Below are 25,092 nucleotides of genomic sequence, written 5' to 3'. Positions count from 1 at the left end.
CATGGAGAAGTCAGCGTTCCAGTCTGGTGGACAGTGAGCGCACCCCAGGGAGACAGGACAAGTGTGGCATTACGGATGTGCCCCGAGGGAAGGCCAAACGCAGCCAGAGACAGATGTGGCCCAGGGGAGGCTAATCGAGTGTGGGATGACTGATGCCCCCCACTGGTAGGGACACAACATAGGATGGTTAGCCTCGGAGAAAAATCAGTTGGAATTGATTAAGAGAAGGGTAAGGGATTCCAGGTCTCATATTTAGATGTGTTTTCCAGTAATGCACATTGAATGATCAATATCTCTGTGTAATTAATCAAATGTGTCAATAATTAGTTTGGGGCTTTTGAACTCAAGAGGTCTACAGCCAATTTTCTTTCAGTAAAAGCATGTGTTTGGAGCAAAAACTGAAATTAGATTTTTAACAAGGAAAAAACACTTATGCCATATTGCCCAGCTGTAATACTTAATCATGCGAGAGGGTTTGGCATATGTTTCTATTGGAGCTTGGGGCTAGCACAAAGATTAGTTTGTTGTTTCTTTGTGGTTAAATTCAATTCTATGTGTATAATACATAATCAGTTTTTGTGTTGACATATTCCATTAGTTCAAACTGAACGGATTTGATGTGCTAATTTCTTTTAGTGCCGAATGTGATAAAAAGTAATGAGATGGGATGAACAGAAATAAGAAAAAAAAAAGATTGATACGGAAAAAAAATGCTCTATTGTATAATCTGCTGCTTTCTATTTTCTAAATCCAGACCAGGCAATTGTTGAGTCGAAAACACACACAATTGCAATCATATAATTACAGAATTAAGCAGATGTTTGTAATCTACAGCAACAAATCCTTCCATAGAAAACACTCACTATACTATAAAGGGAGGGCCTGTGGATGTATAGAATGTAGGCGGATTACGTTTAGCTGCTGTGTGCTTAAAGAGTCAGTAATCTGGATGTGGTGTGGTGCATTAGGCTACAGCTCTAGTAGACCCCACAGCTGGTCCCTCTGGTCTGGGAGATTAGGTCAGACCTGGGCCATGCCAGGAACACGGCGATGAGAGCCAGAGATTTCAAATGACAAGCGGAGGGTCAAAGTGAGGAGAAATCAATGAAGAGGACAAACGACTGCTAAACACCTTCTGATGGCTTGCATGTAAGGACTTGTAACTGCTTTGTACTTGTTATTATACAAGTATGCTCTATATGTTAAAACCTGACTCACAAATAAGTAGTTCACTTACAAACACATATAAAATTATGAAAGATAAAAGTGTATATAAATATATAATCTGAAAGGTCAGAATTAGAAGGGGCAAATTTCTCTATGGTACCACAAATCCCTTACATCTATGCTAAAATTAAGAAGACACTGATATCAATCTTTGTAAAATAAATGTATCTCAACTCTCTAACTCAAACCAAAGCCTGGATCTAAGCAGTGATCTGCAGCCACACCAAAATATCACTGATCTTTCTTGGTATATTTAAAGATGAAAAAGCCTATTTTTTTCATTTCTCTACAACTTTCGCAAATTTATACACACAGATTTTAAAAGTTTGTTTATTCCTACACAGCAAAAAGTCAAAGTGCCTTTAAAACTCCCACTATAAGTAAATAGAAACTGATTCACCACAGGGTGCACAGTAGGAAACCCTTTCCAACAGTTCACAAAAAGTGTGAATAAGTGACAGATGAGGATATGTACGACTTCTTACATCTCCACACAACTGCACTGAGCAAAACATTTCTTGGCAACACAAACATAAATAGATTTTAAAAATATATAAAATAGATTCATGATTAATCAAAACCAAATGAATTAGATTACAACAAAACTGATAAAACAAAGGCCTGCAAGTATATTCATATTATGTTTCATAGATTTACAAATAAACCAAAATAAAATAAGAAAAGAAAACATGAAAAAGAAGCTACATTTAAAATCATATTTATGTACGTGGTCCATCTCGATGTAAACATGTAACTAGGAAAAAGTAAAGACTGTAAAACAAATACTCCAAAGTATCCACCTCCATGTTTTTAAATAGTTGAGAATAAACTTGATAAAAACCTCAGTAATGAACTAAAATACTTTATATAAAGTTGTGTCTAAGTCTACTCAAGTCTAACCACGAAAACAAACAGCAACAAAAACAAGTCAAAGTCCCCAGGCGCAGGTATACAGCTCCTCTGACTTAGCAGGACGTACCTTGCAGAGTTTCTGGTAGCGTGGGGAGGAGATAGCCATCCTCTGGAGCCTGTGAAGAAACACCACCACTTTCTGCAGGGACGTCCTGACCACAGCCATCATCTTAAGACTGCTCCAGGTCTGCAGCAGCCGGCTCCGCGTCCGCATGCTAGCACTGCCCGGCCACGCTCCTCATATTGTCCTCTCCCTCTCTCTTCCCCCCAGCCAGCTGACGAGACCCGAGCTGACGTGATCCGCGCGCACACACATATACACACACGCGCGCGCGAATCAAAAGCTACTCTACTCCAGCATGCCTCGCGTTTCCTCACGCACAGGGGGAGACAAGATGAGGACAATCCGGACCACCTAAGAGGCAAATCGCATCAGATGGCACCCTATGGATTTTAAAGAAGAAAGGATGGCAGGAAAACTGAAAAAGAGCAAAGAGTTTAGTGGAAAGAAGTGGAGAGAAACGGCGCGAGTTACTCCAGACGGGAAGTGAATCCGTGCTGGACTTTTGAGTGCCAGATAGAAGTGAAAGAGAGAGAATGAGAGCGAGAGAGAAAGGAGAGAGAGAGAAAAAGAGGAATAGAGGAAAGGAATAAGCCACACATCAGCGAGAGTAACAGAGGCAAGCGGACGGAGAGGAGAGATCAGAGCGTGGAGAGATGAGAGGGAGGAGTTAGGCAACATGTTTATTCTGTTTAGACTCTGCTGTTCAACTGCTTTTGCATATAATTTATTCAGTGTTAAGTGATAGACTGGGTTTGAAATATGGATGGTTGGAAGGAGGTAATTTCAGACTGCTATAAAAGAATGGTTGACATTTTTTTATTGATATGATTTAAAGCTGCACTATGTAACTCTTCTGGTGGAGGGTTCGTCAATTGCTGGTCTCATGAAAATGTTATTGCTTTCCCTGCAATGTTCCATAGTATGGCATTATCTATCTTTTATGTATTCAATTAGAGCCATTTTTATTGCCAAAAATACTGGGCTTTATGCCATTTTGTGGAACATTAGAGGCGTTAGGGGGGAAAAAAGGCTTGGACCCTCCACAAGAAAACTGACATGGTGTCCTTTTAACTAATTTTCCCCGGTAAACCATTCAAAACTAATTCCTATGTTCCTACAATGTTGACTGATGTTACACCAGATGTCCTTCCTTTCATTTATCCAAACTTGGAACCAGCACAGATAGTTTACCTGTGCTTTACCTGTCTTTTAACAACAAAGGCATATTTCTACTATGTGCAATATCTAAAAATATCCCACTTTATTCGACATTGCATATATTCAGTGCATTAACAAGGCCATAGTAGCGAGAGTGCCAATATGCAAATATGTCTGAATAGGCAATCCTAGTACGGTCTGCTACACTAAATTTTCACTATGTCTGCTTAGAGTGAAGTGAATCCAGGATTTAAAGTGAATACATTTTCAGCTACATCTCCTGGTAATTTGCAATTCAGTAGGAGAGAGAATTTACCAGCAAATGAGCTAAAGTGTTACTCATTCTATATATTGTGTCAGAAGGCTCCAAATGGGATTTATCAGATTAATAGGAAATCGCGAGCCTGTTCTTGAAAATGTCAGAAAAATAATGACTAAAAATAGAGGTAGGTAGAGAGCAGGAGGGAAAAACCGACACAAGGTCAAGAAAAGATAAAGCCTTTCAAGCTCCATTTATCAGTGGAAAAACTGTAAGGTACCAACACAGTGAATGTGAGTAGCAAAAAGAACAGATAGTCAGAAATACACATAATGCCAACACAAACCCTCTAATGTTTTAAGCATTTTTGGTGCTATTTTTAGATCAAATACACACAATGAATATGAAGCAACATGAGAAAATAAAACAAGTACACCTTTAACAACAAGGCCATATATTGATTCTACCATCCATCCTTATTTAAGTTAGGCCAGAGCTAACAGGGGGCAATCAATTATATGTTTGATGTGGAGAATGCAGTAGTAAATGGCTATTTGGTTGAATGCAAACATAGAAAAATAGGCAGCAAATAGTACACTGACAACACAAGCACTATTCAGGGGCCTCAACTTCCTATAGGTGGCATTTTGAAGACTTTTGCTCATTTAAAGCATATAATATTTATTTTTACATTGTCATCTGGTATGGCAACAGTCTAATGTTTCTTCATTCTGAAACCACTGGACAAAATAGGCAAAACAGAGTTACAAAATTACAGCAGTGCTAAAACGAGGGACTGAATAAATATCAATGCATCAAGTGTGTCAGAATTGAATGGATGAAATGGATGAAATCATGCACACTCTCTAGATTACTTTGTCTTGTCTAACAACACAATACCAGTGCATACAAACGAACAAACATGAGTACAAATAATCCATTGGCTGTGCACTGGCAGACTAGACCACAGGAGTATACAGGAGAGGCCTGTAATGAGCTCAATGTTTAGACAAGGTTTAGCTCACTAGAGTCCAATTCAGCGGTCCCACTGAGTATCGACTCCACTTCACAGGGAAGAACACCAGAAAACCACATTCACTCCTATTAGCACTGACAACAACAGTAAGTCTTAACTAACACTCTGTACCATTGATGATCTACCACACAAAAGGACACTGCAAACTAGACTGTGGTGTGTCTATTTCTTAATATGTTTCAAATTACACAAATTCATAAAAATCAAAATGTGATGATACATGGATTTTGACCATTTTATTTACCTTTTAGTAATGCAACGTGAATAAAATACCATCGACACACAATTTATCTAATCAACAAGCAAGAGCCCACATTTTGTCAGAAGGACAAAAAAAGCTAAGTTTGTTGTCAGTAAAATGTGTAACAAGTGAAAACATCAACTGTTCTGGCATCATGCATTAAACATGAACGCATAGTCATAGCTTAAGGGTTTTATGTTATAGTCATTTTCCATTCAGTCTATAATAATTTTTAATGTGCCTCATTTGAATTTGTCATCACTCTGTCCAGAAGAATAAAGCAGGCAGTGACTATAGCTGGTGGCCAAAAATTGTGATTAAAGTACGTTGACACTTGACAGCAACAGAGCAGCCATTTTGTGTTAATGAAAGAGTTGGGTGGATAACCTCTGTCACAGCAGTTGTCCTTTTCAGTCACAAGTTCCTGTTTCACTAAATCAACTTTATGAACTAACACCATTTATCACACAGATGTCTAACAATGACCTATACATGCCCCATCCAGGTCAAAAAGAGAAAATGTGCACAGAAACTTCACAGACAGCAAAGACTGAAGAAGCTATCACAAGATATGTTCCTAAGTATGTTAGATTTTATTGCTTTAAAATTATAATTTATGGTAAATCAATGTGCATAATTCTGGTTGTCTTAATTGGATTTCTATAGCATAAATATTAAATGCAAGCCCACTTAGCAAGACCTCATAGTGCCCCTATTAATTCTGCACACTCGTTTCCCATCTGTGAGTGGCCTATCTGAGACTCTTTATTCATCTACATTTGGGACTAGATGGGAGTTTCTGATGCTCTTAAGATTAGTCATGACGAACCACTTCACTAATGGGAAGCAATTTTAACAAATATTCACTCAAATATGGCATTGTAGAAAGTGAAAAAATGACTGAAATTTCTGTGTATGACAGAGGACACTTTTTGTCCATTTTGCTCAAGGACAAGCAGTTTGAGAGAAATGTTCATACAAAGTAGACAGACTCAGGCAGTGAAAACATTAAGACAATAAAGACAACACAATTCTTATAAAAATAAAAAAAACAAATAAAAAGACCTGTACCTGTTAAACTGTTTATACGCAGCAGCATAAAGCAATCATGGCTCATAATGAACTCAATAGAATATTTTATTTTGTTGATGAGAATCCGGCTTTAGGGTTACTGTGTCCAGGGCATAAATTAGTTTCAATATTAACTTTACTATCTATATTTTCTTAAGGAATATATCGCACTTCAAAACATGTTATCATGGCAGGGCTATGTGTGTATATAAAGTGCTCTCTGAAACTGCAGTTGTAGGTTATAGTCCAGATCAGGCTTTGGACTCTTACCTCAATCTGTTTCCGGAGCTCCTTCACGTGGGCTGAGTCCTGGGACACGTCCTCTCTTTGTGAAGCGTCTGCTAACACATTCACTGTGGTCTCAGCCTCGTGGAGCCATTTCAGGAAAGACTCCAGCTCTCGGAGGGAAGTCTGCAGGCCTTTGAGCTCGCTGTCCATCTGTGTCTGACGATCATTCGCCCTGAAATCACATAAAGCAAGATCACATATATGGTCAAAGCTAAATTTTTGCTTGGAACTATTCATCCTATTATTCCATAAATGTGCGTTTTGTCTACTTTTATATCTACAAACTTCTGAAGATTGCTGTAAACAGTTGAAATATGCCAAGAAGGTAATTAAAGTTCTAATTTATCATCTTTAAAAATAACCAAAGGTTTGTTGGAACTATTCGACCAAAGTCAGCAATCAAACTTTGACATTTCATAAAACAAATTCAACTAGGGCAATGTTCACACTTGTCTTGGTCCTGGTTCAACCAAAATTTATTTGTGATGTAGACCTGGTTTAGTCGTAGTCTAGTCCTAGTTCCAGGTTTAGACTCATTTTGGTTTGGTTTTGATGTGTGGAAGTTTGCAAGTAGCCTTAGATGACAGGTCTGTTAGTTGTGGCCAGTTGTAACTTTTCATTTTTTTCACTTCCGACCATTTGTGAACCACTTTGGCAACACTTTGTGATTTATATTGTTGTGCTGCACTTTGGTTTGAATACATTTCATCCTATTGTACTTTATGCTCTTATAAAATAGAATAGAGTGAGAGAGAGCACCTGTTGTTGATGCTGTTCCACACTGCATTGTGCTTGTCTGTGACCTCTTTAATCCTCCGGGTGTCATCCAAAGAATACTCCTGAAGAAGACGGTTTGACAGCTCATTGAAGGCTGCCACAATCGGTTGGCCTCGTCCCAAATCCTGGAGGAAAGCCTGGAAAACAACAAAAGGATGTGAGCATGTACTGCAAATCAAAGAGAATGCCACACTGCACACTTTCAATACATTATTTTAAATTGTGTTTGCAGACTGAAATATGTTGATGTGTTTAAACTATGATTACTGGTAATCTGGCAATCAAAAAATATCCTGTGATTAGTTTTTTTTTAATCATATTTCTTTGACATTGCAAGGGTACATCGCATATTTTTGGTCCTTTTTATGAAGAAATATGTTTATGTGTTAAAAGAACTGTTACTAATATTCATGAGTGGAAAGTAACTTATTACAAACACTGTGAAGAGTTTTGGGGTGACTGTATTTTTTTAAGTAGATGTTTAAAGATGTACTTGTAATTTAGTTGTGACATAGTATTTCATTATATTTCGTCACACAAGGTTGCATGGGTAAATCACATATTTCTGATTTCATGATTATTGTTTAATGCATTACAGATTAATTCGGTATGATAAAAGGTTTCAACTTCAACATCATAAGATCGCATAGTTCTTCCTCACGTTTTGATTGAGCGCAGTTTCCCTCTAGTGGCCAATGGCAGTACTGCACCATGACTCATTTATGACCCAGGCCTGTGCTTCATCATCCTATTAAATTAAAATGATGGATCATAGATCTATAAGTAATATTAGGTTCAAAAGGGCCCTGTCCTCGTTATTTATAAATTCTTACACAGGCTTCATCACAGTAAAGAACCTGTCAGAACCTCTAATAGTCAATAAAGTTTTAGTTTGTCTCTGGGTATTAAATTAACAGACAAAATCCTTTTCTAGTATTCAGCCAAGGTCATATGACTATTTATGACCTGAGGAGGGACAGAGAGCGAAGACAAAATCCAACCTTATTATCAGAAATTTGGTTGGTCAAAGGGTCCCGGGACTGCTGCAGAAGGTTGTGGAAACGTCCTTCATTGTGACCAATTAGAGCCGTGACCTCTTTTCTTTGCTCCTCCCACTGGTTACTGTGACCAATCATGTTGTCCAGCTGCTGTAGCCGAGCTTCAACCCCATGTTGTGTACTGTCCCATTGGCTGCGTACCCTCTCCACTACAAACACATTTATAGGCTGTTAGTTATACATGAAGCATTGCAAAATATTTAAACAAAGACATATTGATAGTTGACCATATAACTGATTATGAGTCAGATTGATTAGTAATAGGCTATTAAGATTAGTAATAGGCTATTAATATACATTTTTCAGTAATGGAAGTCCGGACATCTAAATTGGAGGTCTTGTTCTTGATGTTTTGAGCCAAAGTAAAAATGTCTTCTAGCTGTGGGTGGCGCTGCTCCAAGTCACTCTTTGTCACCTGTCACACACAATATGACATTAAATCATAAACATTGTAGTTACCAATTCTGAATACGTTTTTAGGGTTGAATCTGGCCAGATTTAGCATGATGTATACCTGGAGTCGTCCAATGGTGGTCCTGATCTCATCTATGTCACCCACAGTTACAATGTTAGACTTGAGCATCTGTGTTATAAGCACCAGCCAGTCTGCCAGCTCAGTCGCCGTCTTGTTCAGGTCTGTGGGGGCCACTGTGTCTGGGGTGTGGGGGGTTTGGTGGTGGGGGTCTTCACTCACTAGACTCGCCATTTGCACAGCGGAGGGCACTGAAGATACTAAGAAGAACAGATCAAGTTTATATCTTTATACCAAAAAGTGGAATACACTGTTTTAGAAACCAAGGGACAACAGTATTTTGTCTATTATTTTACCAAGTTGTTGATGCTGGACAACATGAGGGTGCATGGTCCATGGAGAGACAGGAGCTTGCAGAGACTCCCTCAGACGACAATCCAAGGCTTTCCAATCAGACGCAAGCTGCTCTACTTTACTCTAGAAATGACAGATTAAAACATTTTCATGCCAGTCACAAATGCAGAATACAAAAACATAAATGTATCAAGAGTTTACTATTATATGATATTTTGAATGTGATATATTTTTATCAATAAGATGACTGTGTAATCCCTCAGTTGTCCAGGTATGACCCATAGTCCCACTAACCACTCCTTTGAAGATAGTGAGGTACAGAGCTAAAGAAAAAGAAATGTTTGAGAAGATAGTTAAAGAAGCTATTTTTGTTAGGAAAGACAATCCTTCCTTGGGGTCTTAGACATGATCTATCTCCTATTTATAACTCCATCTTCAGACCCAAATCAAGACAAAGAGAACAATAGGGCTAGCCAGTATTTTGATAGATGTGAGGGCAGCCATTAAGGGCCTGAATGAATATGCTAAGTATGACTCATTGACAGTTCACACTTAGGGTAGGTCATTAGACCTAGCCTACAAACAGAAACCGTAAATATGTGTGTTTGTTTCCTTCTTTCAGACAGATATAAGGCAGTGTCCACCAGTGATCTGACCAGAACTGAAGAAGCAGCTTGGATGAGCAGAGAAACGTCTTCACTCCTACAACTTTTTGCCCAGTCTACAGAGACAAATTGTCATAATATAATCTATATAAATGCTCCAGGTGCTTGAGGAATTTGTCAATTTTTTCATTTTATTTGCTGTCTTATTGAAATGCATTGCATCAACTAACTCCTCCATAATTTTCTGTATTTTTAGATACACAGTAAAGATATTGTTAAAGAAAGCTGTCACCTTTTCCTGAGGCAAAAGCTGCTGTCGTCTCTGCAGCTCGATTGACAGCGCCAGCAGTTCCTCCAAGTCCCTCTTTCTGTCTTTCATGGAGGTCTCTAAGGCCTTCAACAAAAACAAAAGTTTTTTTAAAATATTTTTCCAGACATTTTTCTTTATTTAGCAGACATCTTCCCACCTGTGCTTGTGTAGGAGTCAGGCCTCTCGTTGCTATAGTCTGGTGTGTGATAACCACCCAGTCAGTTAGCCTGTTCATCCGGTCCTGGAACTGTGCATGGTTATGCACATTGGACTCTACCTCACGCACCTTTTCCAGCAATTCATGTGTCACCTATAAAATGAAAGATGAGAATAATGGGCTCGACACACGGGGAGCGCCGTCGTTCGCTCTCCATTTATTTTCAATGGTCGAAAGTCATGCACGTGAAAACCTCGCGCTCGTGCATGTCGACGTGCACACGCGGGCCTGCGACGCGACTAATGAAAGTTAAAAAATGTTCTACTTTTATCGCTGTCGCCTGCACAACAGCCAATCAGCGAGAGTTTGATTGACGAGCCAATGCACTGTCCACTTCAGAAACATCATGGAGGAGAAAATTATACTCACAGTGTCGGATTTCCCAATTCTTTTTGACATATTTCAAAGAGACTACCGAGATATATCAAAAAAAGCAGCTGCCTGGGAACTCGTTGGTGCCAGGGTGAATATGAGTGGTAAGTTAATATGCACAAATTTGTTAATTCAGATAAATTTATGGAGGCTAATAACCAAATGTATTAAAGACTGATTCAACATTAAAAAAATATATTTATTTAAGGTTTTTTCATTAAACAGAATTAGCTGCAGAATAGGGTGGGCCCAGGATCGCTTTTTTTTAGTTTTATAGAGTGCAACCAATTGTAATATTTTAGTCAAATGAAGCAAAACTTTACGAGATTTCATTTTAGCGTCTTTTTCCCATCTACCGCTATTAACCTCAAAATTCCCTCCAAATAAACAGCCAATCAGACGTGTAGGAGGCTCGCGATCTGCTCTGGAACAGAGCGCGACGTGACAAGCTGCCGCTAGTCGCTGCAGTTTGTCGCTGCCCGTGTGTTCGATTTTAAAGCCTATGCAATGAGTGTCGCTGCACGCTGTCGTTAGTCGCTCCCCGTGTGTCGAGCCCATAAGTTGTATTTATCAACAATTGAGTAATTTTACAAAAAATGTATTAAATATCACGCTGGAGTGACTAAAAGTTTCTACCTTGCTCCAGTTGAGATTGATGGTCCGTAGCTTAGCGACATGATGATCTCTGCTCTGTGGACTGACACTTGGATTGGAAAGGATATGAGGAGCGTGCTTGTTCAACCAACCAAGTCGCTCATTTTGTGCATCTAATTGCTCAGCTAAGGCCTAATAGGAAAGAAATTACACAAAACACACAGAAATATTTGATGTTTAAACATTAACATTCCAACCAACCCAATGTGTCATTTTTCCAGTTTATTTTTTTATAGCCTAAACTCACAGTGTTTTGTCACACTTTGTCAGGGCCACTGAACCAAAAAAATAAAACTGCACTTTTACAGTGGGTTTCGTGTCAATGCACTGCTACTATCCAAGTAAATATTAAGTTCAATATTGAAAAACATAATCATTTCTAAAATTCACACATTACACCCGTGCTATAACACAAGTGCGCTCTGGGTCTTTCATACCTTTAATTCTCTGAGGTTCTTGTCAGTGACAGTGAGGGGGAGACAGGTGACAGCGTTTTCTGCCTGCTCCAGCCATGAAGCCAGCACTGTGCTCCTCCTCATCAGGTCTGAGAGAGCCAAATCTGCCCCTGCAAGCCTACACATATACACACACAAACACACATATGGAGATAAACATGAGATTAAGATCTTCATTTCTCAGCTCACAGATCCAATCCTGAATTTGCATTTAAATGACTGTTACACACTGATTGACTGAGGTGATAAGGACAATCGACCAAACAATGAGAGGTGTAGAGAGAGAGGGAAGGTCAACATTGTTAACACAGAACAATAAAAACACTTGTAGGTTTTATAGAAGGGCAGTGGCCACCAATCGATTTGAACATCAAGTTAAAGTGCACCACCTCTTGCTGGTCTGATAAATATTGACCACTGTTAATTGGGAAGATGTTCTGGCCTGGTATGTCATTATAATTTGTCCACTAACAATATGGGAACAAGTTTTTGGCCACACTTCCATGTTTACCTTCTCTGTCTGTCCAGGATTTGCCGGTTGACCCCTCTCCACCTCTGTTCCAGAAACTGTAGCTTCTCTTCAAGTAGGGAACCGTCAGGGGATGACAACTGCTCAATTATTTTCTCTCCTGTACGATTGAGCACAGCAAGGTCTGCCTGGTGACTCGCAACACCATCCTCCAGCTCCTAAATAATAATGGGGCAAAATGTGGTCAGCACGGTCAGTTTACATGCATTTCACATGTTATTAATGGTAACATGATTTTTTTCTTCCTTCTAATAAGAGAGATAATCTGTATGGCTTATTGTTTCAGTGGCCAAATGAAGATGCTCAAAATACAAGTTAAGGCCCCACTGTGTAACTTTTTTGATGTTTTTATTGTACTAAAAAACATTTTAAAAAGCACGTGTCCATACTGTGAGCAGGTTTGCATCTCCACAAACCTGACTTATTTAAAATCTGGTTTTGCTTATGGTGCTGCTCTGCCTATTTAAACTGTTCAAATATATAATAAATCATGTTCAAATTAAGGGCACTAAACAGTGATGTAGAGGGCTATTACCTAATCAAGAAATTTGTCTGTTCAGTTGTATTGGAGCATTCTTTGGGAAAAGTAGAAATCAGACATAATTTATCCAAACTTACCTCAAAATGTGGTCAGTGTTCATTAAGTATGCTGTGGTATTATGTGTATCCCAAATGCATAAGATTACTGTGACAGTAGCTTTATATCTAGGATACTTTCATTAAGATACATAGCGTGATTTCCCATGATGCCGTGCTGACCTGTTGGTGTTGCCGGGCCCTATCCAGGTGGAGTTGTCCATCAGGACCCACACTCTCAGACAGAAGTGTCTCTGTGTCTTTGAGCCACTGACTCATGTCATTCATATCACAGTGAAAACGCCTCCACTCTTCCACAGCGCAGTCAAATGTCCTGGGATACACAATATACACAAGACCAGTATTAAGAGCTAACTCATTTATAAGCAAAAACACTCCCTCATGCATAAAACATAATAATAGAGATGCATATAGAATTCCTTAGGATACAGCCAAGTCAATCACAAATATTATTGTCAACAGCTGGAGTTTTGACCTATGTTGTGCCCGCATCAGGAAGAGGCTGATTGCATTTAAATACCTAATCAAAACAAGATTCTATCAAGATGGAACATTCCGCTCTCCACTACATGGTATAATGAATCAAGTCAGAGACAAGCTGAGAAAATTAGTTTTTGTGATGACCAGAGGAAACTGTGATCATAGTCAAAATGCCTTTGTTTAGTGTGCAATCTGCAGAATTAGTTTACCACTTTAAAGTTGCGTGTACTTTAAACACAAAATTAAGAACAGCAAATGAAGACAGTTCTAGCCAAAAGACATGAGAGCAATCAAGGTTACTCTGTTTGTGAATAGTACTGTTTATCCTGCAGGAAATGTGTTCAAGGACAATGTGCGCTTCTTTGTGTGTTTGTCTTGGTCTTTAACTATAACTGTGGCTTCATTCAAACTTTCTTTAATAGTAAAAGACCAATAACTTCTAGTATTTACTAACTAGTATTTACTTGTAACAGTTGGGAAAATTATGTTTCATTTCAAAAGTGAACATATACAGATTTATTTTTCAGAATGTTAAAATCAACAACATTCATACATGGATATATAGGAACCCTTGTTAACACCTTATAATTACTACACCTTTATTTTCCCTGATGACGCATGAGGAAAGACATAATTCATAATAAACATGACATGAATAGTTTATAGTTCGTAATTAAAACCCTAACCCCATAATTAAGTAGTTACCGACTCTGAATCATCCTTAATAAATATCTGTTCATTATGAATCATGCCTTTACTCATATTTTATTAAGACTGTTACCAAACACTTTTTTAATACTTTTCTGTATTTATATGGACTAACCCTTTGCGGTGGTTGTACATGCGGTTGATCCGATCCCACTCAGCATTGAGTTGGGTGAGGGCATCTCCGATCTGAGCCACCTCTGCGGTGGAGGCGTCCTGGATGACATCTGGCTGTCGCTCATGTATAGCAGTCACCTGATCTTCCAAAATCTCCAGGTTCTCTTTGATATTCTGTAGAAAGCACAAGACAGAAAGTGAAGAATAAAATTTAAAGGCAATGGTTTGGAGTGCAGGTGTAAATTTCTCATCTACTCTGCTAAAATTGCCGTAATTTTCTTTTGAACTGAAATAATACATAGTAGGTGTTATTATATTAAAAAAATCAACAATTCAAGTAAATCAAACTAAACTAATGAGCTATATTCAAATTTATGTCATTATATCTTCTGCGAGATATCTTCAGTGTGTTTATATCTTCAGTGTGTTTATGTTGCACTTTTTCACCGAAGCAAGTTCCTAGTTTGTGAACTGTGTTCACAGACTATGGCAATAAAAGTCTTCTGATTCTGATTCTGAGCCCTGTTTAAAATTTGATTAATTTGATCTCAATCTTAAAATACATTAGCTACACATTATTACATCTACATTTAAAAGTATATAAACCAAAATAACTCACTTTTAGCGTGTCTTCCTGGCTGGAGAAATCCTCATACAGGCCACCGCTGAGTTCAGATGAGTTCAAGAGCAGCTCAGTATCAGCCATTGCAAGCAGTACTTTGTTGATAGATAGCAGATAGTCAGATGGGCCACGAGAAGGGCCTCTGCTGCAATCTAGAGAGGCCATTTCCTATTAATAAACATAAAAGAATCAATTAGTAAGATAATTACTATGGATCTCCCAAAAATCGATAATGCTATCTGTGTACAGTGCGCTAGTTACAAAATAATGTGGTTACCTCGTCTGAAATTCCTCTTGTGTTTTCAATAAACGTGTGAGTTGTTGTTGAATGCACCTCAATCTGCCTGACTCGTAGCAACCGTAGTTCCTAATAAAAAGACAAACAGTTAACAGACATTATATTAAGATACAGTAATTGCATATATTTAGACAGGAAGCCTTACTCTGTGTGCAGAATATTGACTCTGCAGTTGCATCAGCAGGATCCTTATTTCTTCTCGTTGAGCTTTGTCTGAAGTTTGTTCCAAAAGTTCCTCTCCTTTTCGAAGCAGCTCCTCCACATTGGCTTTTTCCTCATCCATCTAGTGCACAGACCACGAGGAAAACATGTTAAAATAGTTTGCATACAAAAAGAACTTGCTGTAAGTGTAAAGGTTAAGCAGCTGCAGCTATTTCCGTATAGTTCAATACACTGCTCCTTGAAACAGACCGGTGACCTTGCGTTAGATTGGTTAGCTTAGTCAGTGGCTCAAAACGTCAAAAAACAGTGATAAGAGAAATTTAAACACTACGCACAGCCTTGAAGCACACAGCAAAGTTTATTTAATATACTTCAATACAACTTTCCATTATGAATAGTTCCTGAACTTGTTCAGTTGATCAGCTCTAGTGTAGTCTTTCTGGCAACATTACATACATACTTAATATTTTTTTGTCAAGTTGTAAATACACCTGTAAAACACTGCCTGGTCAAAAAAAAGTCACCACCTGGATTTAACTAAGCAGGTCTAGGTTCAGCAACAGTCTGTGCTCAAAGAAAGAGTTCAGCTGACTACCTGAATATACTGAATGACCAGGTTATTCCATCAATGGATTTTTTCTTCCCTGATGGCACGGGCATATTCCAAGATGACAATGCCAGGATTCATCGGGCTCAAATTGTGAAAGAGTGGTTCAGGGAACATGAGACATAATTTTCACACATGGATTGATTGGCCACCACAGAGTCCCGACCTTAACCCCACTGAGAATCTTTGGGATGTGCTGGAGAAGGGTTTGTACAGCGGTCTGACTCTATCATCATCAACGCAAGATCTTGGTGAAAAATGTATGCAAGACTGGATGGAAATAAATCTTGTGACATTGCAGAAGCTTATGGAAACAATGCCACAGTGAATGCATGCCGTAATCAAAGCTAAAGGCGGTCCAACAAAATATTAGAGTGTGATCTTTTTTTTTTTTTTAGTGGCAACTTTTTTTTTCGCCGACAGTGTATTTATACATGTCAAAGTGTATTAGATCCCCCATAAATTGTCTACTGTGAAATGAATCACTTAACATAACCTATAGTCCAACACCTATTTCTATGAGTAAGACCAGTGGTGTCTTAGTCAACTAATTATTTTCATTTAGTTTATAAATATATAGAGGAATATAGCGGAAAGGAGAGGGTATGGAGTGATTTGGGAGTGAATCATGAATTTAATCTGCCTTTTTAAATACAAATGCCACAGTCTATGATAAATGGACTGTTTCCTAGTAGTGTCTGTATCAGTAGTTGTTGTTGCGTGCAGTTTAAGTCAGATATATGGTCACGTCACGTTAGTCAACCAAGATTTCTCTTGCTTCAGCCCTACAAGTATAAACAGCTATTTCTAGCTTCACAGACTGGTATCACTGCATATGCGATGTACCTTGTCATCGTCCAATATGCTTTGGTCATCCTGCTGCTGTAGAGCCCGGAGCGTGTCCTGGAGCTGTGTCTGAAGCTCCTGCAGCTCTGTGTCCATCTGCACCACAGAGGAGACAGCCTCACTCTGGTCGTCTGTTTGGTCCTCTTGGCTGGGAATAATCTCTCTGTCTCTATCACTAAGCAGGACCTGCAATTAATCAAAAATATATTTCAAAACAAGCATTTACTTCATTTTAAAGGATTTATTGTATCTTTTAAAGTAAAAGTCAACAACGAAACAAGTGCACTAAAATATTATACCTGTTGAGGAGCTTGCTGGAACATTTCAACCACACCAGAGTCCAAACTGGTCAACATCTGAAAGCAAAGGTAATAATTACTATAGTCAGAGCTCTGGGGAATTTTGGCCAAGTCAGAGGGCCAGGTCATCAAAAACAAATAAAAATATTTGTGCAAACAAACATACAGCACAGGGGTACAAGAACAGAAACATCAAATTGCTGTTTAAGAAATGTTAGGAATAATTTCTATCACGTGATTCATTTGTGGGGGGTCGTGCTTCAGGACTGGAGTGCTCAGCAAATGTTGTGTACCTTGGCTGTTTTGATGTGTTGTGAAACTTTTTCAAAGTTGCAGTTGAGCTCAGCCAGCTTTGGCTCTATGACATCCCGACAGGCAGGCCCTCTGCTGGTCATTAAGAGAAGAGCTTGGTCCCTGACATTGTCCACACGCGAACTTATCCCTTCCAGCTCATCCAGGATACGCTAAAAAACAAACACAAAAGAGTTTGTCTTTTATTTGAGCACTGTGCCCTATGAGTAAATTACCCAATCAATCATTTTTCTCCCTTGATCCCTGGTGGCAGTGCAGCCTTGAGTCTAAGTTTAGCACAGCATGTACAAAGCTAGCAACGCAGGGACCATATTTGTATTTTTGAACAGTCCTTCATGTGTCACAGCTTGAATACAAATTAAAATTACATTCTAAACAATTAAACAAAAACTTGCAAAAAAACAGCATGACCAATTTTTATTCTATAGTTTATGATCCCATACCTTGACCACCTTTTCTCTCTCGGCAGGTTCTAATCTCTCTGCCTCATCAAGGTGAATCTGCGTCTGATACATCCAGGTGCTGATGTGGGCCAAGTTCTCATCCAAAATCTCAACCTCATTTTGGTGACTCTACAAACACAAAAAGCAAGTCATGTAGAGTGCAAAAAGTTTGTCTCTGCTTACTTATTAAACCTTTTAATATTATTACATACCAGTACAGCACTGAGCCAGTCCTCGGTCAGGGTGCGGACTTGGCCCCAGGACTCATTGAGGCTGAAGAGTTGGTCCTCAAGCTGAGCATCGCTGCCCTCCACCAAAGTCTGCAGACCAGTGCTGGTCTCCATCAGGCTGGACAGCTCTGTCTTACGACGCTCCGTCTCCTTCAACAGACCCTACAACACAGAGACATTACCTACTGATGGTAGGAAAAATATGTGGGTCCAAATAAATCATGTAACTGAAAGGTAAATGTGCCCTATGTAACTTTTCTAGTGATAGGTCTGCTGGGTTGTCTTCACAGAGATGTTATTGCTTTCTCTGGAATCTTCGACAGAATAGAATTAAACTTGTCCATCTGAAATGTTTTCCATTATAGGTGTAGATTTTTATTGCTTTGAAAAATATACATTATTATTTTGAATGGGGTTGTCTCCATAGATCTGACCTGTAACTTGGCCTGATGGATGATGAAGTTTATTGCCGAACAGAGGATAATTTCAGAAAAAGCAATAACATCTCCATGGCATGAATTAGGTGACAGATCATAAAAAGTCACATAGTGAACCTTTAAATACATTTTTTATTAGATATAATATTTTGTATTTAGTTTTAAATGAATTTCTTGGAACTGGGAGAAGCTAAAATGTGAAAGGGATGAACTGTAATCGCTAAACAACGAGGGGCATCTCCAGAACTGTTCTAGGCATCTCTGAAAAGTGATCCAGTGTGTCATATGTTCAAACTTACATTGGCCCACACGACTTCACTGTCAATATCAGCAGGCATGTCCCCGCTGGTGTTTTTCTTCTGCAGCTCAGCCTCGTTACTGCTCAGCCACTCCTGAAGACCAGCGCTCTCTTTGTGAAACTTCTGAGACAGGGACAAGGCTTTTTCCAGGTCCTGTTTTCCCTCTGTGACCTGTTAAGCAATACACATTTGTTGATCAATAGTTGCATTGTCTGTGTTTTACTATGGACTTACATTGCACTTACCTGTGCACCCAAATCATTGTAGAGCAGTTTTAGGGCGGTAAGTTGTTCGTCCATCGCTTTTGGATTTTCTGTCTGTTGTTTCTGAACAATCTGTCGACCAGTCTTTATAACGGTCTCTACTTCAAGCTTTACCTCACTCAACAACTTGTAAAGTTTCTACAAACAAACCAAAAAAAAAAAAAGAATTAGAAACTTATTAGCCAAAGACTATTTAGCAAGGAAATGGCTGATAACAAACATATACACTGACAACTCTCACTCAAGATGGAAACTGTGAAATCTCTTAATTATAATTATCCATGAATTTTATTCAACAGTGCGAACCAACATTAAAACATTATTTTCAAAGTGAATATTTCTCACCATACAGCCAGTGAGGTGGGTCTGAATCTTCTCTGGCTCTATGTCTCTCACATCGAGAATATGTAGCTCAGACTTGGCCCCTTCTAAGACCCTCTTACAGTCCACCATCCGTTGCTCAAAGTTGGCCGGCTTCTGGAACAGCTGGTACTTGGTGGAAATCTCTCTCAATTTCCTCTGCAGGCAGAATGTCCACATCATGTTTTATGCATTTATGTCATTTCAGGCAAGATTTTCCAGGCAGTTCAAATAGAAGTCTGATGTTTTCTATGTTGACACTAGAGGGCAGTGTTACCTGTAACTGATCCAGCATTGTTCCTCCACGAGCAGCCTTCCCATCCGTGGAAGGAGGAGGCAAGTTGGCAACATTTCTCCTCCTCATGTCTTCTACTGTGGCCTCATGGGCAGCAATCTCAGCACCAATCGTCTGAAAGAAGAATGAACATTAAAATACATGTATTTCTCTCTACAGTTAAATTCAAAACTAAAGTTCAAAATCTAAACTATGAATATATAAAATATTCTGTATGTGGCAGTCACTGAATGAAAGGGGAGGAAACTGTGGTGTAAACAATAATAACGGTGTCAAACATAAGTCTACTACTAAAGCTGATACACTGATTCAATAGCTATAACCTTTGTTTTCACAGACAAGACTTTCATTTTATTTACAGCCTTAATAAAGCACAAAAAAGACTTAATTCATAATAAATAAAGTTTATTAAGAGTGATTCAGGCTTAGTAACAACTTAATTAAGGAGTTAGGGTTTGGGTATTAATTAAGTAGTTATTAGGCATGCTATATTTATACATCATTCATGTTTGTATATTGAAAAGTCCAAAGCTAGCTGTACCTGTGCCTCATGTGGCAGTTGGAAAGCGTCGAGACGATCGGTCAGGTAGGAGGTGAGAGTGTGGTCCAGTTGGCTCAGAGACTCCTGTAGAGTGAGCAGAGCCTGGTCGTTCTCCTTCAGAGTCTGCAGCTGCTGCTCCAGGCTGATTTGACGGTTCACCGCCTGCACAGGGAACATGAGCATATCATCAATACATTAATATACGCAGACAAATGATATGTCAATCATAGGTCAATCATGTAAAAGAAAATAATAATGTTACTGTAGTTTAAGTGAAAATGTAACCTATGAAATATTTTTACATAGTCATACATTTTGTAGAGTTATTGTATTTCCCCTCAACGTTTTTTGTTATTTTGACATGCAAAAAAGCATGTTGTTTACTTATTTTTTATTGTCTAAAATTTGAGGGTCACTGTGAGCCAACTCTTTTGAGACAGGCAACCACTAACTTTAATGATATAACAAATTTTAAGCATTATAGATAGATCTATATAGATAAATGGATAAATCAACTCACTAACACCTTGAGGATTAGGAAAAGGCTGCAGTGCCCTGACACATAGCAATCCAATCAAAACACAAAACAATAAGGCAGTAAAGGGCAGTAAAGGCCCTCACCTGGTGATTGAGTTGATCGTAGCGCGAGTTAAAGTTCTCTAGTTTTTTCACTGATGAGTTCGTCAAGGATGCCTCCGTCGATCAGCGTCTGGCTCAGCTCTCTGATCTGGGTCCGGTTGTCTGATGGGTGACGAAGTAGGCTCTCCAATGACTGGGAATTAATCAAATTAATAATAGTTCATTTTTAAAAAGTTATGATTAGAGGAAAAAAATACATAGGTAAATATGAAATCAAATAACAAGATAATGTAGAGTAAGGCTGAAGAGAAATAAGAAATTTAAATAATAATGTAAAAATATATATCTACATAAAAATTTAAAATCCAATAATTTAAGGTTAAACACTTCTGTACTCCAAAAGTATTTAAAAGCAAAAAAGACTTGAAAACAAACCAATGCAGTTCTGATGCAGCTATGACTTGGTGTGAGCATGTTGCAATGTTGCGATAGCCCAAAAACTGAACTCAAGACAGAAGTGAGCCCGAAGCAAAGTCGTTGTTTAAGAAATTCCTTAAATATGTTTTCATTTCCTGAGGTTACAGTCAGTGGCAGCCTCTTCCACATGCACGATACAAATTAAGATGCAGAAAAGATGATGGGTGAAAAAAGCTTTGTATCTGGTTAAAAACTACTATAGAATCAAGTGGAACAAGAAAAATGTTTTGTCTTTAAGGGTTTTCAGTTTTCATCATCTCTGTGCGAAGGAACAGGGGCAGTTCTGTGACTAGAGTGGTTCTGACATGTGGGCCATAGGCATTTTTCAGATATAGCAGTGAACCAGGCAAATGAAGACAAAGTCAAAGATAATGAGGTTAAATAAGTACAAGAATTTAAATACAGAACAAATATTGAATGTAAAAACAACATGGATTACAGAATTATTTTCATATAACAGTACAAAGATTGATTATGTCTGACATGTTTCACTCCTGCTCACTTGTTATCACATAAATTTTGAAAAAGTTATCAAAAGGAATATATATCAACTAAATATGGTAACCCGAGGCAATGTATCTGTCTGCATGTCCAGTTCTATCATATGTCGTGTGGTTTAAGCAGAGCATTTGCATTTGACAGTAATTCTAATTAGGTACCTCCAAAGCTTCATTAACAGCTTCAGTGTTCTCTGGGAGATGTTCTGTGGCTTGGACTTTCTCCTCCAGTGTGTTCAACCAACTTTGCTCCATGTCCAAATACTGAAGCAGCTCCATCCAACAGGACCAAACCTCCTACAAAAGACAAGAATAAAAATTATAATAGTATTATTAATAGTAAAGGGTGACTACATAATGTACATAATGCCTCAAACAATATTTTACATAATCTAAATATAGTGTACATAAAAGAAAGGGCATCTACCATTAAGACATTTTCAAAGACAGGTGATATACACTGCCAGGCCACAAAAAAAGTCGCCACCAAAAACAAGGTCACACTCTAATATTTCGTTGGACCGCCTTTATTACGCACTTTGATTACGGCATACATTTTCTGTGGCATTGTTTCGATAAGCTTCTACAATGTCACAAGAATTATTTCCATCAAGTGTTGTGTGTTGTGTGTTAATTTTTCACCAAGATCTTGCATTGATGATGGTAGAGTCTGACCCAGCACATCCCAAAGATTCTCAATGGGTTCAAGGTATGGACCCTGTGGTGGCCAATCCATGTGTGAAAATGATGTCTCATGCTCCCTGAACCACACTTTCACAATTTGAGCCCAATGAATCCTGGCATTGTCATCTTGGAATATGCCCGTGCCATCAGGGAAGAAAAAAATTCATTGATGGAATAACCTGGTCATTCAGTATATTCATGTAGCCAGCTGACCTCATTCTTTGAGCAGATACTGTTGCTGAACCTAGACCTGATGAACTGCAGCAACCCGTACCTATTTGCTTAGTTAAATCCAGGTGGCGACTTTTTTTTGGCCAGGCAGTGTAGTATGGTAAATGACAAAACCATTGGTATAAACTATTGTTAGAAAAAAAAGATACATTATCAGGTGATACACTTAGTTACCTCCAATGTGTGACACTTGCTCTTAAATCGGTCACAGAGCTTCTGGTAGTTGCCCAGGACTCCCTCCAGCTCTGAGGTCAGCCCTGGTCCATAACCTCCACTAGGGGGCGTTGCTTGAGACACAAGCATGTTGATGTTGTCTTTCAGAATCTTTACTTTCACTTCTTTCTGCAGCACATCCTCTTTGGCTCTCTGTGACAGATCAGAGAATAGAAAATTAGATAAAAAATTAACTTTTTAAATAATAACAACAGTGATTCTACCTTCATCTCGTCCAGTGCAGCCTCTAGCTCCTCTGGGCTCTTGTACTCAAAGTCTCTCATAAGAAACTCATCATCAGTCTGTGCCATCCACTCCTGCATCTCCGCCAAGTCCTTCCTCAGATTCACCTGCTTCTCCTGGCTCTCTGACACACAATCCCGGTGGCTCAACAACTACAGGTGAACAAAAAAAAAGTCTCACATACTGTATAACCAGATAAATATAGTCTCATACAGTTTAAAGCTAGGAAGATAATAGCTTCATATTTTACAGCACCATTTGAATTAGGGCTGGGCAATATAAACACTTTAATCCTCCAATTGATCAATCTTGATTTTGGATTGAATTTTCTTTTTCTAAACTAAATAAAAGTGGCAGTCAGTTTTGATTTAATAAACAAAAACAAGACAAGACCTTTAATCTTTTAAGACTTTTAATGTCATTTAACCCCCCAAAAATCTAATTTCTTCCTCCAAAGTCGAAACTCCACTCTAAACCACATGCTGGCAGAAGACTGGCTCATGAATAAATGCAAAATAAATTTAGATTAACTGTTTTTGAATTCAATATACTTAATAATAGTGTACAATAATAAATTAATAAAATAATGGTTTTCTTACCCGTTTGCTGAGCTTGTCCCACCTGCTTTGGCGTTCGTCCAGTTTGTCTTGGCCCCACTTTAACAAACCGTCTATAGCTGTGGCTTGGACAGCATTCACATTCTCTGTCATCTGCTTTAATGAACTTTCCACAGACTCCATCTCATTGACATGCTCCTAAATAGAAACCTTACATTTATTAAATAATATTTCACTAGTATAAAAGTACTAGGGTTTAGTGCTTAAATTACAACCTTGCACTGATTAAGTTCTTCCTGTAGACTCTCTGCATCTCCAAGCCCAGAGGCATCCCGTGACAACAGCTCCTGCACTGCATCCAGCCAACGGTCCACTTCCATCAAACGTACCTGACAACAAGTAAAGTTTAGTTTATCATCATTTCTAATACAATTGTATTATTAACACAATGTCTCAACAAGCACCTCATTATCACTCATCATCATCGTTATCGTCATCATAACTCATCATCATCGTTGTCACCATCATCAGCATCATCACCACCATTCTCATCATTATCATCATCACTCGTCACCATCATTATCATCATCATCATCATCATCACCGTCACCATTCTCATCATTATCATCATCATTCATCATCATCATTGTCACCATTCTCATCATTATCACCACCATCATTATCATCATCACCACCATCATTATCACATCATTACTCATCATCATTATTGTCATCACCATCATTATCACCACCGTCATCATCACTCATCATCATCATCATTGCATCATCATTATCATCACCATCGTCATCATTCATCATTGTCCTCATTATCACCATCATCATCACAAAATTAACATGACTTACCATACCGATTATTATACTAGAGTGCTATACTTTACATAGATTTTTATAGATTTTTAAAGTATATATGTTAAGTCCACTTTTCTAAAACATATTTTATAAAGCAGTTTCCAAATGCTACATATGATGAAATATAGACAAAAGACTGTAGACAAGCGCGAACAAAGAAATGCAGTACACGCAAGTAAAAATATAACCAGATAAAACCTAATTAAAAATACAATTACAATAAAAACTGGGGGAGAAGGTTTTTTGTCTTTTTTTAAGTCTTAGGAACCACAAGCTAGAATTGGTCACTATGTTAATGTAAAAATATTTTAAGATTTTTTTTTTATTAGCTATCAGTTCTGCAATCATTTGGTACCTGACTGTCTTTCATGCTGCCCAGGACACACTGCAGTGTCCCCAGCTCCTCTCGAGCCCTGGATGACAGTTGGCTCCATCTCTGCTGTTCTGCTGGGTCTGTGGCTTGTTGGGTTTGTTCAATGTCAAGACACAGACTCTACAAATAACAAAACATAAAAAACATTTAATGCAGTGATAACACACTGGTCTTACATAGTTCTTTTCTAAGCTGTCAGGCATATCATTTATTTAGTCCCCATAGTTACTACACTAAAGCCACAGCTCCGTGGAGTGTACTGACAGAAGAGATACATTATGCTCTAGGGAAGTCACCTTTTATGCTTTTGATACAAAAGCAATTGCTACAAAATAAAGTACACTTAATAGCAACATCAACAACATCATTAATCTAAATAAAACATAACACCAAAAC

The 25,092-nt window shown here is 38.4% G+C and overlaps 1 protein-coding gene across 1 annotated transcript in view; it reads right to left on the bottom strand.

Moving 5' to 3' along the window:
- utrn (utrophin) overlaps positions 1-25,092 on the bottom strand; it is a 174,570-nt gene that overhangs the window by 119,216 nt on the left and 30,262 nt on the right. The window contains 34 exon segments of the mRNA XM_033991111.2: positions 6,239-6,428; positions 7,016-7,170; positions 8,035-8,240; positions 8,389-8,506; positions 8,606-8,823; positions 8,920-9,040; positions 9,815-9,916; positions 9,990-10,142; positions 11,058-11,207; positions 11,513-11,648; positions 12,042-12,217; positions 12,819-12,969; positions 13,960-14,132; positions 14,578-14,748; positions 14,858-14,947; positions 15,024-15,161; positions 16,494-16,679; positions 16,793-16,849; positions 17,086-17,256; positions 17,548-17,676; positions 17,760-17,939; positions 18,514-18,684; positions 18,759-18,914; positions 19,122-19,295; positions 19,414-19,545; positions 19,973-20,134; positions 20,594-20,638; positions 20,640-20,744; positions 21,688-21,822; positions 22,615-22,806; positions 22,878-23,048; positions 23,496-23,651; positions 23,729-23,842; positions 24,679-24,816. Coding sequence (XP_033847002.1) covers positions 6,239-6,428; positions 7,016-7,170; positions 8,035-8,240; positions 8,389-8,506; positions 8,606-8,823; positions 8,920-9,040; positions 9,815-9,916; positions 9,990-10,142; positions 11,058-11,207; positions 11,513-11,648; positions 12,042-12,217; positions 12,819-12,969; positions 13,960-14,132; positions 14,578-14,748; positions 14,858-14,947; positions 15,024-15,161; positions 16,494-16,679; positions 16,793-16,849; positions 17,086-17,256; positions 17,548-17,676; positions 17,760-17,939; positions 18,514-18,684; positions 18,759-18,914; positions 19,122-19,295; positions 19,414-19,545; positions 19,973-20,134; positions 20,594-20,638; positions 20,640-20,744; positions 21,688-21,822; positions 22,615-22,806; positions 22,878-23,048; positions 23,496-23,651; positions 23,729-23,842; positions 24,679-24,816 — 5,022 coding nt within the window.

Source organism: Periophthalmus magnuspinnatus, chromosome 24 (genome assembly GCF_009829125.3).
Source record: "Periophthalmus magnuspinnatus isolate fPerMag1 chromosome 24, fPerMag1.2.pri, whole genome shotgun sequence".
Lineage (NCBI taxonomy): Eukaryota > Metazoa > Chordata > Actinopteri > Gobiiformes > Gobiidae > Periophthalmus > Periophthalmus magnuspinnatus.
Note: the sequence above shows the minus strand (reverse complement) of the source record. Positions and strands in the feature narration are given on the sequence as shown.